This window comes from Harpia harpyja, chromosome 4 (assembly GCF_026419915.1).
Source record: "Harpia harpyja isolate bHarHar1 chromosome 4, bHarHar1 primary haplotype, whole genome shotgun sequence".
Taxonomy (NCBI): Eukaryota; Metazoa; Chordata; class Aves; order Accipitriformes; family Accipitridae; genus Harpia; species Harpia harpyja.
In genome coordinates, this window is record NC_068943.1 from 81,587,255 (window position 1) to 81,603,456 (window position 16,202).

The 16,202-nt window shown below is 48.8% G+C and overlaps 1 protein-coding gene across 2 annotated transcripts in view; it reads right to left on the bottom strand.

The window, feature by feature from the left end:
• The window catches only part of ASIC2 (acid sensing ion channel subunit 2), a 523,103-nt gene that overhangs the window by 14,662 nt on the left and 492,239 nt on the right, over positions 1-16,202 (bottom strand). For both annotated transcript variants that reach the window (XM_052785064.1, XM_052785065.1), the window contains exon 3: positions 6,093-6,220. In XM_052785064.1, the coding sequence (XP_052641024.1) occupies positions 6,093-6,220 (128 nt within the window). The remainder of the gene's footprint in view (positions 1-6,092; positions 6,221-16,202) is intronic.

Here is a 16,202-nt window from a genome sequence, read left to right on the forward strand (position 1 = left end):
GGACCCGCTGGATGGCTGCTCCCGGCATTTGCTGCACTGACCATCTACGACTCGCTTCTAGCTCCCCCCTAAATGAGTTGTACCCTTCGCTCATGTGCAAACTCAGTCTTAAATTGCAATAAACTCTGCCCTCTCCCTCCTGCTCACCTCCTTGGCATATCTATAGGCAGCAAAAATGTTCCCCTTCATTCTGCCGGACACGGTTGGCTGTAATTGTTGGACTACATATTGGCCAAACTCTTACAGAGGTACCCAATTCGGGGGTTGCGTGGTGGGAGTTGGACCCTCTAAAGCTCTCCTGTCCTCAGTGAGCAGCTTTCCATCTTTTTAAAAAAATCCTCTTATCCATGTAATATAGTGAAGGGTGAGCAGGAGCACCCAGACCATTACTTCATCTACATCCCTGACGTTTTCTCTTACTGACCTCCTTCCTAAGCGAGCCCTTTCCAATCTCTCCCCATTCAGACGCACCGTTCCTGGCCCCGAGTCATTTCTATCACTTGCCTCCAAACCCATTTTCTTTTGTGTCTTTTTACAAACAGGCTGATTCACTCCTAACACTGTTTTCCAAGCAAAACCACTCTGCTGCCCTACAAAAACAGGTGTGCAATCATTTCTGTACATCTCTTGCTTTGAACCGCTCCTGTGCAATGAAGTTTTCTATGTGGCTGGCCACCACAGCCTGCCAGTTTTGCTTCTTGTTGTTGAATTAATTCAGAGTCTGATGATATACCAGAGGAAATCAACTGGGAGAGTGTGTGGGACTGAGGGAAACAGAAAGAAATCAGTGAGTGAATGTTTTTCCAGGAGGATGTGTAAGACCGTAGGTAGAAGATGCTCTGAGGGAGGGTTAGGAAACATGGGAAATACTATTCAGTTGCTCCTAATTTTCAAATGCCACTGCCTACACCCTGTTTGGAAATATGGGTTTCAGAGAGATCACTGCCAGACCCCGAGTCCCATTTTCCTGCCTCTGTAATTACACTTTTGATACTGCAGTTGTTGGTAGCTGATGCTCTCTGTCCCATGCAAGCATTACGAGGGGATGAGTCTCCAAGGCACACTAGAGTCCTATTAAACAATATTGCTCCATCTTCGAACCTGTTGCTTAATTGAAGCCTCTTAAATTTTTATTGCCAAGTTGGCAGAAATTGCCATTTTTAGTGCGCTTTTCATCTTCTCTAACGCATTGTGCCGGTGGCGTAGCAGGGAGCAGCCAAGCTGGGGAAGTAACATTATCTGATCCCATCCGTTATGGGAGAGGCTCAAGCAGTGCTGCCAAGATGCGGCGACGATGCTGGAAAATCCAGCTGGGAAAAGGGGATTAAAAGGAGCCAAATCCAGGAGGAATTTATCCTGCTCCAGGGGATCAGCCCTCCAAAATATAATTTCCAGTGTGTCTGCCCGTGCCTTGGTGCTGTGGTCCAGTGCAGGGGTGTGTGGGGTCATTGCAGCCTCTCCAGGGCCATGCACAACACAAGGTCCAGAGAGGCTTCTTATAGCACCAGGCTCGCCCAAAAGAGCCAGGAAAAGGGAAAAATTGAGGTGGATCCCTCCAAAGCCAGGAGCAGCGGGAGCTGAAGGGCACTGCCCTACTCGGCGTGGTCCTGTCCTCCCTTGGGACCCGGCTGGAGGGTGACGGCACGGCATGCCCCGAGCCAGCTCCCGCACAACTCAGGGCTTTGCTCATTCATGAGAAAGCAAACCTTATTCATGAGACTCAGTAACTGCCATGGAAACGGCTCCCCTGCGTGGCTGGAGCATCTCTCGCTACGAGGTGCAACAGGGACCACGGCTGGCTCTCCCCATGTAAAATGGTGTGAAAACCCCAGAAAACAGCAGCTCACACATCCATGTAAACCACTCTAGCTCCTTTCACGTTGCATTCAGACGTAGCCACTGCCGTGGTGTACGGGAAGTCACCCAGAGAGGATGTTTTCCACCGTCCTCCATCAAGACACTCTTGTTTTAATTGCAACCGTCCATCATGCGTTGCCTTCTGCTGCGGTACCTCCTGAGTCGCTTTAGGGAGCTCAGCCCCGGCTCCCCCTAAACTTCAGGCGATCGCTTCAGTCTGAGATTTCAGACAGAAAGCATCTCTCTTCAGCAGCAAAGAAACAGCTTGGCCTATACAACCCAACAACCACGTTTTATGGAGGAAACCTCCTGCTGGTGTTGCCTTTGCAGGATTGCTTTTGCTGACTCAGCATGCACAAGGGATACACGTGCAAAGTCCCTCTTACGATGCTACTAGTGCAAACCAGCACAACATCGTTACTGCATTAACAATGCAGTTCCCAAAGAGGTAAATGAACCTTAAAACTGTCACTCTGCAGGAATCAGAGGGCTCAGCCACTGCAGAGGGAGGAGAAAAGCTGATTTTGTTCCTTTTTTTTTGACTGACAGCTAATTTTAAAGGGAGATTTAATGAGATCATGCACCATCATGGAGCCAGAGCTTGCTTTCGACAAGGGGCTTTTGGAAAGCTCTCAGTATAGAGATCCAGGATTTACCGCCCCAGCACCAAGAAGCAAGTCCCCGCTTGCGTTAAGCGGCTGCATACCTGGAAAGGCAGGAGATCAGTAAGTAAAGCCCAGTAAATACTCTTATTTCCAGACTGGGATGGGGGGACAAAAGGATAGATTTGAGCATGGCCACAGGGAATAGTAACAGAGCCAGAAATAAAGCCACGAGCCTCTAACCCAGCCGTGAATAAATCCCCTTCACCCCAAAGATGATGCACAGCTCCCACCGTCACACCAAAGCAAGTCTACCCAATTCCACACCTATTGTTTTTATCACTGGGAAAAGTGCTTATAACTAACACAGAGGCTGCTCTGAGCTGGGAGATGTGAAACGACCTTCTCTTTATCTTTATTTCTTATTCTTCTCCAGCTGGAGGATCGTTTCATTTATGTTTCATGGTGCAAAACACATGGTTTAAGACCCCAATAACTGGCCAGAGTCAGTCCTCCAGGTGATATTCATGGGCTTTTCCACCTTTTGCTCTGACTTATTGAAAGAGCAGCATGTGCCTGCCCCAGATGTAGAGATTTAGTAGAAAAAAAAAAAAGACTAAATCAGGGGTCTAAATAAAAGATGTGCATTCAGGGCTTGAGAAGGTGGGTGATGCCCGGTCAGTCCCTGCGAGGTAATTAGAGGAGGCAGTAGCATGCGTATGCTGTAATAGTTGTAATTAGGTTAAAAAATGACTTTATGGAGAGCAGGGATTGGGGTAGGCAGCATCGCCCGTGGATGAATGCTGCTCCAGGCAGGCAGCTTGAAGAGCCCTCTGGATCTCCTGGGTAAAGGCATTGCAGCCCGCAGTATAATTTTAAATCGGTTACAGAACCCCTGGCCCTAAGCAGAAACATGCCCTTCCCTCTCCCAGCACCAAAACTCTGGCAAAACCTGTAGAAGAGGGGACACGCTCAAGCTAATAGTCCCCCAAATCTGTTTTTCTTGTCATCTTCTACATCTCCCCTGCCTGGAAGGAGGGATTTGGGGAGGGATGTTTTTCTTCCCTCTCTCTCAGCTGGCTGTCTTCCTGATAAAAAAATCTAATTTTTTAATAGAAATAATGAAATAGTTGATGCTGGCAATGTGATGGGGAAGATTTACAACAGCTGTCTTAGAAGTCTACAGCATTTACGCTATTTCTATCTTAAAACAAAGTCCTTGAGATCCTTGCTGCAGGCTCCAGCTCCCAGCCACGCTCCCAAATCTTGCTGAAGCTGGGATGTTTAAGGAAGACAAATCTTTCCAATTACCGCTTGCTCTGCCAGGCGAGTTCGATTCGAGGAAGTGTTGCCAAACTCTTTCAGCATCAGGCGGCTGCACCGCACAACACGATACCCTGCCCAGCGCTGCCTGCCTGCCTGCTAACGGGGCATGCAAAGTGCCATGTAATCGGCTGGCGATGCCCTTCTCCATTGCCAGCCTCGGCATCTCTGCAGTTAGCTTTTCTCCGGAGCTAATGTGGTCTCACAAAGGGAATGCCGATTCTGCCAGAGGTATTTTTCACAGCTGACAAATAGCTAAACAAAAGTCCTGCTCTTTGCTGCTGAGAAAAAAGGAGAGGGCTTTGCTTGAAGGCATGTGCGTGCTGGGGATGGAAATGCAAGACCCCAACATGGGATCCTCTGCTCCGACACAGAATCATAGAATAGTTCGGGTTGGAAGTGACCTCCAAAGATCATCTAGTCCAACCCCTCTGCAATGAGCAGGGACATCTTCAACTAGATCAGGATGCTCAGAGCCCCGTCCAATCTGACCTGGAATGTTTCCAGGGATGGGGCATCTACCACCTCTCTGGGCAACCTGTGCCAGTGCTTCACCACCCTCAGTGTAAAAAATTTCTTCCTTATATCTAGTCTGACATGGGGCCCTCTGCTCTGACACCGATTTCCTCCGTGACCTTTGGCAAGTCACTTGTCCTCCCTGGGGTAACCCAGGATCTGCGAGCTGCCTGGCAGGTGCTGACATGGGAAGGGCTCCCATGTGCAGCCATTGTGGGGGATAACCAGCCGTTAGCCCTAACCCCAGGGCCGTATCCAGACCCCACTGCTCTGTGCTGCATCTCCAAATGACAGCTACGGGCATACGGCTGACTCCAGCACCACCGCCTCGGTGTGCAGAGACCCCCAGACTTCTTCAGGAGATGCCCCCAGGAGAGAGGATGGATAAAGAACTCAATGCCCGGTAATCATTGCCAAGAGTAATTAATCAGTTTTCCATCCTTCCAGATTCTTTATCTTGCAGCGTGCCCCACGTAAGCAATGCTGAATGCTGCTGGGTCCCCTGGGACAGCAGAAAGCAGCTGTGGAGCGAGGTGAGGACATTGGGGATGCGTGGAAGGGCTTGTGTTAAGGGAACAGGCATGAAAAATGCCCATGATGGGTTTCCAAGCCCGTTTCTGCTTTGGACTTCAGCAGCTGCTGCCTCAGCCCCCGAAGAGCCTTTTGCCTTTGCTGTTACCAAGGTGTTACAGTCCAAACGAGAGCCCTGGGTGCTAATAAAGCTGCTCATTTTCTCCAGCCCACTGGACCTCCCACAAGATACAAACTGACAACAGTGAAACATTTCTCTGCTTTAATTGAGAAGTTTCCACCTGGCGCTCGCTCACTGGGAACCCACACCGTTCATTATCTCCTGGATGATTACACACAAGCGTGCCGTAATGAAGGAAGGAAGATCTGCATCCAGACTCGCTGAAATGCAGCATCTTCAGGTGTCTTTTGGTACCCGCTGGCCATGGAGACATGCCTTAACAATATACTTGGTAGTGAATTCCTCGCGTTGCTCTGAGCTGAAGTGTAACAACTGTGGCTCTGATCTCCACAAAGGTTTAATCAGAGCAAACCCTCCAACAGCTCGTGTTCTCTTTCCTCAACTTGATTTATGTCTCATTTGAGGGTGGATGCAAGAGCAGGGAGGAAAATGAAAGTGGCAATGAGGCAGGAGGGCTTGGAATGAAAGCATCACGGGGCCAAGCTGGGGGAAAAAATTATTTTGCTGGCCCGTTTCCCATATGCCTAATCAGGATTTGGGTTTAATGACACTATGTCACATCGCATCCATCTGCACTGTGATGATGTGCCACTGTCGGGACTCGAGGGGGGTGATGCATCCCGAGCCACGAGCATCCCACCACAGTTTATAATAAATAATGCGACTATTTCTGTGCTACTTGAAAGGATTCATGCTGATCTACATAATGAAACACTCTCCTCTTGTCTCTTTTTATATCCTTGGAGTGTGAGAGTCTTTTGGCAAAAAGCATCCTTTCTTGGCGGGTTGGAAGGTACCCAACGCACTGAGCGACTGCCACAGCTGAACCATAACCATGAGAGAGCAAGGCAGGGAAATTACCAGGGATGAAGTCCCTTTTGTGGCCAGAATTACAAGGATTGTGGGCAATGCATGGAAAGCAATGCTGAAAAGGCTGCCCTCATCCCAACCAATTTGAAGCAAGGCATAAAAATAGCTGTTAATGATGAAGATGCCTCTCAAGGGGCATCGGTACGTAGAAGCAACCTCTTGTATTGACCCACTGGAAGAATCTTGGTGTGTAAACGAAATTTAGGACTTACCCTTTGCTCTTGGGTGGCCACAAAGGTCTGGAATCCAGGGGCCACCCCAAACCCCAGCTCCTGGACAAAGGGTGGCTCGGACTGGCTGTGGATCTGGACTTTGACTCCAGCCTCGAACGTTGTCTCCTCTGGAAGAAGAAGAGGGGAGGTTAGGGGCCTGTGGTGGGTGGGATGGTGTCCACCTGCATGGGCGCATTTGCCCCTCCATGGAAAATTGTATCTAGTAAATCTGTGCTGCTCAAAACCAGGAGATAAGCAGTTGGGAGTGCTCCACCTGGATGATCAGACTTCTGGGCATTGAGGAAGGAAACCCAGCAGCAGAGTTTCCCATGAGCAGAGCACACCCGGGACTCAACCCAAATCACCACTGCTGCCCACTGGGACCAAGAGCATCTCCAGGTTCCTCGTCATAGAATCACAGAATGGTTTGGGTTGGAAGGGACCTTAAAGATCATCCGGTTCCAACCCCCCTGCCATGGGAGGGACACCTTCCACTAGACCAGGCTGCTCAAAGCCCCGTCCAACCTGGCCTTGAACACTTCCAGGGATGGGGCATCCACAGCCTCTCTGGGCAACCTGTTCCAGTGTCCCACCACCCTCACAGTGAAAAACTTCTTCCTTACATCTAATCTACATCTACCCTCTTTCAGTTTAAAGGCATTACCCCTTGTCCTGGTACCCTCTTTCAGTGTAAAGCCACTACCCCTGGTCCTTACACTGCTGCCGATCCCAAGGGCTCACCCTCCCTGTAGCACAGAGATTCATGATTTCTCCATCTTGATCTGTACTTCCAAGCTAGAGAAAACAGGAGGCAACATCTACCTTCTAGCTGATATTTAGTTACAGAATGCATTCCCATATTACTAAAACAAATAAACTCCTCCTCCCCCCAAACAGAGACATTTCTACTACCCGTAAGGTCTCCGATGCTGAAAGCATGGGTGCACCCTGCCTCCGCTGCCCCATCTCTGATGCGGCCTGAGGCCACTGGGGAGATAATGTAGGTAATTAAATTAAAAAAAAGTGTGTAAAATTCAAAGGAGCTCATGTTCTTGGCAGCTGAAGTTGTTCCAAGCTGGACAAAAGCATTTGCAGCACATGGGCTCAGACACATCACCGAGTTACAGGTGATGTGAGGTTTCCACATCCCAAATCTATGCTGAATACCAAGTAACTGGAGGTCAGTCCTCTTCTTCCACTAGAAGCTAAAACCAACCCAAAAGAGACTTTCTGAAGCAGAATTAATGGGATGCAAACCAGACCCCAGTGTGATATACGAGCACTTTGGGCTCCTCTTATCACATAGACATCTTCACACAGCTGGGGTGTGTAACCGTTCTCTCTTTAGTATTGTTGCTATGGTCTCTCACATCCCAACAAACTAGAGGGAGCATACGGGACTAAGGGGTGGGGGGCTGATTTGCAAAGGAAGTTGTTAACTATGCATAATTTGGCCTAAAAACTGAGTTACCCATTAATATGAATCCATGCTTGTGGCCAGCAATGCCACTTCCACATCTAGAGAGCTTCTGTTTAAACATGAATCATTCTTTATTTCCTTACTATTCCTTGGTATTTTTCTACTATATTATGCATTTCAATTTTTAACAGCACTGTATTCAGTCTGAAGCACTGGTAGAAACCCAGCACCAAGGAATCACAGCTGCAGAGCTGTTACGCCAGGGGCTGCACGAAGACGTGTGCCGGGAGACAACAGCAGAAGACACCAGACCATGGGATGATATGGGCAGAGGAGGACAAGGGTAGAATAAGGTGATACCGGATGACATGAGGTTTACAGATCTCAGGAACCCATCGCTTAAGAGGATGCAACTCTGCTGACTCAATCGGGCAGCAAAGGGATCAGCCTTCCTCTCCCAAGAGGACTTTCTTGGACCGTGCTCACCTGGTAGCTCCCAAGGCAAACGAAGCCAGACACCACACAGGTGGGAATGGGCTTATGCATGGATTTGTCAGGCTAAACATGAGCATCCATGGCACTCAGATCTACATCATTTACAGCTAACCATCCTCCAAGGCTTCAACACTCACCTAGGCAATGTCACGATGTCCTAGTTTCAGCTGGGATAGAACACTGATCAAGTGTTGGTCCAAGAAGGTTGGACCAGAGACCTCTTGGAGACCCCTGGCCAGACATGCTGCTGTCATCTTCATCCCCTACTGAGCGAACAAACCCTCCCTGCCAACCACAAACCAAAACACACACTTCATTCAGCTTTTGGGAACAAACAACATTTTAAAAGCCCCACTCTGACAGCGGGACTGCTTTACATGTTGGCTATGCAAAACTTCACGCTCTGCACCTGCAGCAACATGTCTACCAGCAGCATCTCCACATCTAAGCATTTGATCTCAGCAGCCTTTGCAGACCAAACAGCTGGAGCAGGCTATTAATACTTAACCTTTTAAAGCCCAGCTTTTCTATCTAAGGCACAGGAAAACAATTTTAAGATAAATAGGATTTATTAAAACAGTTACTTCCCCAGGCCTTGCATACCTCTGTGAAATTCTGGGATGGTGGTGAGCTCCCCATGTGCTTGGTCAGGGCTCAGCTTCAACCAGTTGGAGTTGACTTTTAACCAGTCAGAGATGTATTGATCTGCAAGGCTCATTCTTGAACACACACTCCCATCGATTGATGCCTCTGGTGCCCACGCTAATCTGCTTGTCTGTGCCTTGGCTCTGCGATGCTCCATGCAAGGTAATTATTTATTTTTGCCTCCTTGTGATAAAAGTGCTTTTGGTATCCAAATAATGTCAAGATTTAGGGCACAGAGCATTGCTATCGCATGGGGTGGCACACGGCAGATGTGGAGCTTGAGTGCACCTCCTGTGAATCCCAGTTGGTCGGATACTGGCATAGAGAGTATGGGTTTATTTTGGCTTTTCCCTACACTGAAGCCTCCCAGAGCAAGACTGGCATTGACCATCCTTGCACTTGGCCTCCACTTCTCCTCAAGACCCAACGACCGCAACCCGAATCACTCCCCACCACTTTCCCATGATGGGGACTATTGCAAGCAACACAGCCCTATTACTGGGACCCACAGTGACAAAAACCTGCCTTGCCTTTGCCTTGCTCAGCCATAATTGGACTCCCCTCGCTCCAAGAGATGTCAGATGGATGTTGACATGACCGAGCTGTCTCGCTGTCTGCTCAAGCCCGGCATTTGCCCATTCAAGGGGGTCCCACTTGAAGGTCCCCTCCCTGCCAACACCTCCCCAGCACTGACCCTCCAAAACACCCCAGTGCTGAGCGTCAAGCCAGCTTTCCCCAAAACCTTTGGCGATGCAGAGCATCCCCGTCCAACCTCATCGCTGCTCAACAGCACCACACCAGCCCTGGGCTCCGCAGCCCATTGGGCACCCAGGTGCCCAAGCCCCACGGGTGAACGCATACCAGAATGGGTTCAAACCCTCTCCTGAGCACCCACCAACTCCTCCAATTTCAATCCCGATCCTGTTATTCCCACATGACGCCCACTCCTACCAATCCCACCCAGCTCCATCGCTTTGCCTGGTGTTGATCCCCTTCCAACACTTCAGAGGAGATACCATATGCTTCCTTCAGTAATTACCTGACAAGTTGGAGGAGAAAGCTTCTATTTAGACTAACTTGTTGGGCAACGGGAACTGTTTTGTGGAAACATTTTCCATACAAAATTATTCTGCCCATTTCTGCACCTGCTCCGGGTCTGTTCAGCTCTGACTTAATTCCACGTATTTCCTATAACCGGGTGCTGTGCCCGGGTCCATTGTGGGTAAACCTCTGTACATCAATATCAAGCAAACAAGATATAGCCTGCAAGTATCCATAAGAGACTTAAAGCAACAGGGTTTGCAATTTTAAATAGAAAATCCTGGCATGTAGCCAGTTGTAATTACGGACGGGGAGGGGAAGGCATTTTCTATGCAACAGAAGAAAATTCAGTTTTAAAACACACAGTTATTAATTTTCATTATCAATAATAACAAGAAGAGCAAAATAAACAGCCTTTTTTCAGAAAAGCTGCCAAAAGCCAGGCAGCATTCATTGTTTTTCCTGCAGGAAACACATACGAAGATGAAACTATAAACATGAAACTGGCTTTGAAAAATTGTCACTTCTCCTAAAAATTCATTTTCTACAAAACAGCTGTTTTCCACTAAAAGAGTAAAATTAAAAGCCCAGCTACAAAACCCTTTGATGGAATATGCCTGGACCAGTCCTCATTAGTTGCATCTTAAACATTTCCAAGCTCCGTGCTGGGGCTGAGAAGCATTAGTGTGGGTTAAATATTTGCTGCAAGCATAAGAAAGAGGTCTCATAGGACCCAGAAGCACAAGACTGTCTGGTTTTGGGTGCATTTAGCTTGCTAAAATGAATGTCCCTGGGCAGAGCAAACCTGAAGAGGCTCTGCAGCAAACCCTGTCTGTCACCCCGAGACTGGAGAGGTACAACCAGGGGTATGAACATCCACAGAGACACGTCCCAGCCATGGTTTTGCCAGTTTTTGCAGTTTTAGCATCATTTTGAATGGCTGCTTCTAGCGGTACCTCCTGGAGGCACGGGGCTGAGCGCCGGTCCAGGCTGTCACTGCTATTTCGTTAAGCCTGTTTCTTGTAATCACCCATCAACGGGGTGAAAAATAAACCTGAAAACCCTTTGATTGGTTCAGATGCCAGAAAAACTTTAAAAATAAATTCCAGTGACTTGGGGCTTGGTTTGTACCTTACGGCTTTTAAACTAATTTTGTGATGTTGGGAAGTCCAACCACAGACCTTCATTCAATCTCCAGTCCCACTTTTCAGAGGACAGTGCCTGTAAATTCATTTCTTAGTGCATCCCAGGTTGGGATAGAGCAAAAAGTCCTTGATGATTGCATTTTTAAACACATTAATATACATTACTGTACACAGGATGGTGTTTCCAAACAAATTCTGAGCTGCTCTTTTCACTGAAGGATTAGAGTAGCATTAATTAAATTGGGGATTAATTCAGCATGTGCTTCAAGCTGGCTGCAGAGCATTATATGTTGCAGATTGCACAGCTTTCTATTTCTGGTGTTGGCTTTCCATGACTTCGTCGGGGCTTTCTGCTTAGAGCATCGCTTGAAAAATCTTAATAAAGCTCCAGCTGACTGTACGCTCGGGTGCGGGCTACAAAGTTCATCCCTGTGAATATGCAAGAAGCTGCAATTAAAATAAGAAATGCTGCCAAAGGCACGGAGCTACCCTTCTCCCCCTGCCTTATTATGTCCAAACTGATCCACTTCTCTCTGGCAATTAACATCTGAAGCTCTGCTCGGCACTAATTTATTGGGAATTGAAGATACAGTCTGAATCACGGGTCATTTCTAGCTGGAGCCGTCACCTGCCAGCTCTGCCGGCAGCACCGGCAGCTCCACGGAAGATACTCCTGCTCGGAGAAAACGAAAGCAGATCCCACATGACTCAATCTGAGAAAAGTAGATGGTATTTTCTCAGCTGATTCACATTATGGCTGCATTAGAAGGCAGCCTAAAGGTTTATTTTGGGTAATAAGCCTTCTCCTGCGCTGTGCTGAAGTAAGCACAGAGCTGGGAGGTTTGGGTTCTCCCCAGACTCTCGTTGTCCTTTGCCTCAGTTTCCCCATCTGTAAAATGGGAGCAAAGTCGCTTCTTAAGTCATGGGGCTGGAAAAGTCACCGGTGCCTCTTCTACGCTCTGCAAAGCGCAATTCAACATGGCAGTGTACTACTGAGGTGCAAAGACAGGGACTATCTCATGGGGACAGTATCCTCAAAGGGTACAGGCAGCACCAAGCACAACATATGGAAGGATGCACAGATGTTCATCCCTGTGCCGGCTGCATTGCATCCATGAAGGGTATGTTGAGACCATGGTTTCTCATCTCCCTCGAGGAGGAAGCCTCTCCAGGAGCAGGGGGGTTGCCGCGGCAGCACAGACATGCCCAGAAGATGCTGTGAGACTTCGAGGTTCATCTCTAGTTTTTATGGCATCCTTTGCTCAGTATCGCCATGGAAACGACGCACATCAGAGCAAGTGCTCCTCCACCTCCCGCATCGGCCCCCGGGGCTGGTTGGCATCCCCGGCACTGCGGCCGAGCAACCCGAGTTGCTCTGGGTGTGCAAAATAGCATGGCCATGTCCCCGTTCCCACCAACCCAGTGACTCCCTAAATCCTCCTGCATCCCTCCCGCATGCCTCCCATTTAGCTCAGCAGCACGTGGGACCTGGCTGCGTGTCCTCAGATTACCCGCCGGGGTCTGTACCCGCAGTTCAGCACCTCCTGAGCACGTTGGGCTCATCACACCAGTGGGGCAGCCGGGACCTGCAGTGACCCAGAAGACATGCCTTGTGGTCCCAGATTCGGGAAAGTCAACTGCTGTTTCGACCAGTCTGTATCTGTGCAGAAATCTTAAATAAATGCCTAACGTTCACATTTTTCCTGGACAAAAATTTATAGATGAAAAAACCACCCAAATTGCCATGGAAACGTAACTATAAGAAAACAGGACCTGCAAACCTACCATGAAAAAATGTGGAATTATAAAGAAACCAGTTTAACGCCAGCGAAACCAGTTTCGGTCCCCTGTGCACGCTCTCATTTTCGTGGAAGCATCGTGTTTTGTTTCACTTAAAGTTGCTTGGTAACAGGATTAAATGAAGCTGAAATAAAAGTATTCACAACAGGGTTCGGGGAGGTTTGATAGCATCCGTCTGACAGGAGACCAAGTCGATGCAACTTTCCCCACTAAAAACCAGTTGCTTGAAATCTGTCCTGTGTATTTTGCTCTTGTGGGCTGTGCTTTGGCTGCTGTTTTGGGAGCAATCAGGGACTACGAATTTCCCCACGGATGAAAATGAGATGTCTACCATCGGCTCTGGCAGCTGCCGTGAAAAATACCATGCGTCCTGCTCAGATGCGGCAGGAGCGAGAGTCCCAGCGGGGCTGTGCAGAGCGTGCCTGAACCCAGCCTGGCTGCTCACCTGCATTTAAGAAGGACAAATTACATGTACAGAAGCCACCGTGAGACGGTGGCCAGAGGAGTGGAGAGCCTGTCGTGGTCTCATCCATCTGGCCAAGCTTTGGAGTGGTTTGGCTGCTCCTGAGAATGTGGCAGGACCAGAGCTGGCCCAAGGGAGTGGGGATAAGTTGATGCTGCAGAAACAAGTCCCCATTGCAGGAGAGGGGAAAACCTCACTAACTGCTTTCCAGGAGGTGTATGTGGCATTTAGGGTGGAGGTGATAGCATGGAAAGTCCTAAAATCTACAGGTTATAGTCCTATAGAGAGGACTGATGGAGATCACCCAGCCCTTTATTCTTAAGGACAAGTCCCTCAACCTTGTCCCCTTTCTGTTGGGAGCCCAACAGTCAGGCCATCACCTCTGGTGCCATTTCCCTGTGCAACCCTTCGAGCGCACCAAGGAACACTGTATTTTCTTTCTAACATGATCTCCTGGCCTGGAGGACTCGCGGTCCATGCCGGGGTCTCGTGGATGCTGCAGTGACAACCCCAGCGTCCCTGCTGCTGCTGGAGGACCCAACTGCTGCTGACAGCACCAATACAAGCTCCAGGCAAGCCCGGTGCCCAGCTCTGGACACTTAAATCTATTTTCAGGCTTCTTCTGTCACCAAAGGAGTGAGGCAGGCAGCTCCACAGTGATTCATCCCATCCCAGGGAGATGTCTACAGCAGGATGAATCACGTCCAAGGTGTTGTAACTTCCCTCCACTGAGCCAAGGCAACTCCTTAATCTCCATAAGCAGCTACGATAGGATCACATAAGCACAACCAAGCCCCAACGGGAAATTCAGGCGTTCCCTTTTCAGAGCTAAGGAACCAATAAAGGTAACCAGCTTCTCTCTCTACAAACCCTTCCCTGTAGCTATGAAATCAAACCTTGCTGCTTCAAAGAGCTGCTGACAACCTGAAACAGGGACTTCATGTTCCCCTGGTCCTCTTGAATAATCAGTGTCAGGATGATACAGGGGGAAAAGGATTGTTTCCTGGTGGACCAAATTCTCTCTCACGGAGGTGAGAATTGACCTGAGACCCCCCCCCAAACATCACCCACGAGCCGGACAACGCAGGTAGACAAGGCTTCAGCACACCAGTGACAATCTCAAGGCTACTGGAGGCTTTGATGGTGATGGAGGGCAGATGAAGAGCAGCACAGAAGCACTGTGTGACAAGCTCCACTATAGCAAGTCATCAGGTACTTTGTCTGTGAGGTTAAAGATTTATTCTGGGAAAACAAAACCAAAAGCCCCGTACCTAAAAGAGCTACCAGCATGAAAGGCCACCAGCTTGTGTTAAAGGCAAGCGAGACAGTGGTATTAGCTACAGAGGTAAATCAATTCTTCCTCTTTATCTCTTGGGATATAGTCAGAGTATTTCAGAGGGGTTTTTTTTTCCTCTTTTCTTTTTTTAATGAAAGAATACTTTGAAAAAACCTCATCTCCTTGTGTCTGAAAGGTACAGACGGCCTGGCTCTCAGGGCTGCAACAGGAGCACGGAGGGCTGCTTCCCAGCCTCGACTGCTCTGCAAAGGGGATGGGAGCACTGCTATCACCCAATTGTCATCACGACGTGACACCTCTTGTTTGTTTGTCTTTGCTTTGGTGAGAAACAACAGCAAGAAGGGATTTGTACAAAGAGAAGAGGAAGAGAAGAGGAGAGAGGAGAACCTTCTGCCTGCAGAGCCTGCAAGAGAGAGGCTGAAAGGGAGATTTGGGAAGGGCAGGAGATGGACCTTGCATCCTTCTCTCTCTTCCCATGGCCCAAAGGCTGGAACAGCAGCAGCAAAGCCTCTGCCGTACAATCCCAAGGGATGAGGGCACAGAGCCGATGCTTTCACCTGGCACCGCTGGGATTCAACCACTGTGCGATTCCTACAGTGTAAACTGGGATAATACGTATGGGATATAAACCCCAAAACACAAGCTAACGCTCCAGGACATAAGGCCACAACTACACATAGCTGGGACCCAAGGCTTTCCTACCAGCAATTCATTACTTAATCCCCTACTAAGCATTTATTTGGGTATCTACTACTTAATTATCAGGTCACAGTGCTGGAAGAGGCAGGAGACAGGACATGGCTGAGCTCCTTGACTACAAAAGGCAAGCCCGGAGCGGAGGTTTTTGCCTGCTCACTCCATTCCAAGCTCTCTGTAAAGCGCAGCCGCTATTCATTACTCACCAAGTAACAGAAGGTGTTATAACAAACTACATTAAGCATATCCGTTATTTTTAGTTAAGCATATTGCATTTGCATACTAAATCTGAGGGGCCATATGTCTCAATGTATATTATTAAAAAGCTTCTTACATAATATACGGGGCAGGAGAAACCGGCAGGTCTCCAGCAAGCTGAGCCCAGAGCTGTTAGAGCGGTTTTGCTGGACGGTGAGGAGCCAGCAAATGAATATTTCAGTTCTTTGCTTCTCTCCTATTAAGCTTAAGCTTTAATCATTAAAGTGGGGAAACAAGTGTCTCATAACCTGCTTTACTGGTGGGGTCATGCCAGGGCAGGGAGGGTTGCTCCTGCCAGGTTATGCTGCTTATATGATTGCTGCTTGGTGGAGAAGGAAAATAAATTCCCTTCCCACCTCAGCATCCTTTGGGAATCCCATGTGGCAGGGAAGGGCACCCGTGGGAGGGAGGATAGCCAAAAAATCAGGGGGCTGGTTGGAGCCACCCCGGTATCTCCTCCATCTCTGGGAGGTGCTGCCAGAAATACGGAGCGAGGAAGGGAGAGATATTCCCTCCGGAGGGGAGAAATATTCCCCACATCCAGAGCTGGGGGTGCCGGCCCCCCGGGCCACCCATCTGCTGGCTTTCGCTTCAGCAAGCTGCTGCCACTGCAGGGACAGAAATGATTCAAAATAAATAAATAAAAATAAGAAAGGACGTGTTTTAAAGGCACAGAAGCAGTTCTCACACATCCCTACCCCCCTCCAGGAGCCTCACCGCTTCCCCCAGAACATCTTGAAATATTAAATGGTGAAAGAGCTGCTGCTAATTTTGGATGGTAGTGGAGCCAGATGGAAGCAGATTTCCCAGTGCCGAGGCTGGGTCCTGGCTTTGCTGCTGCCCCTTTTGG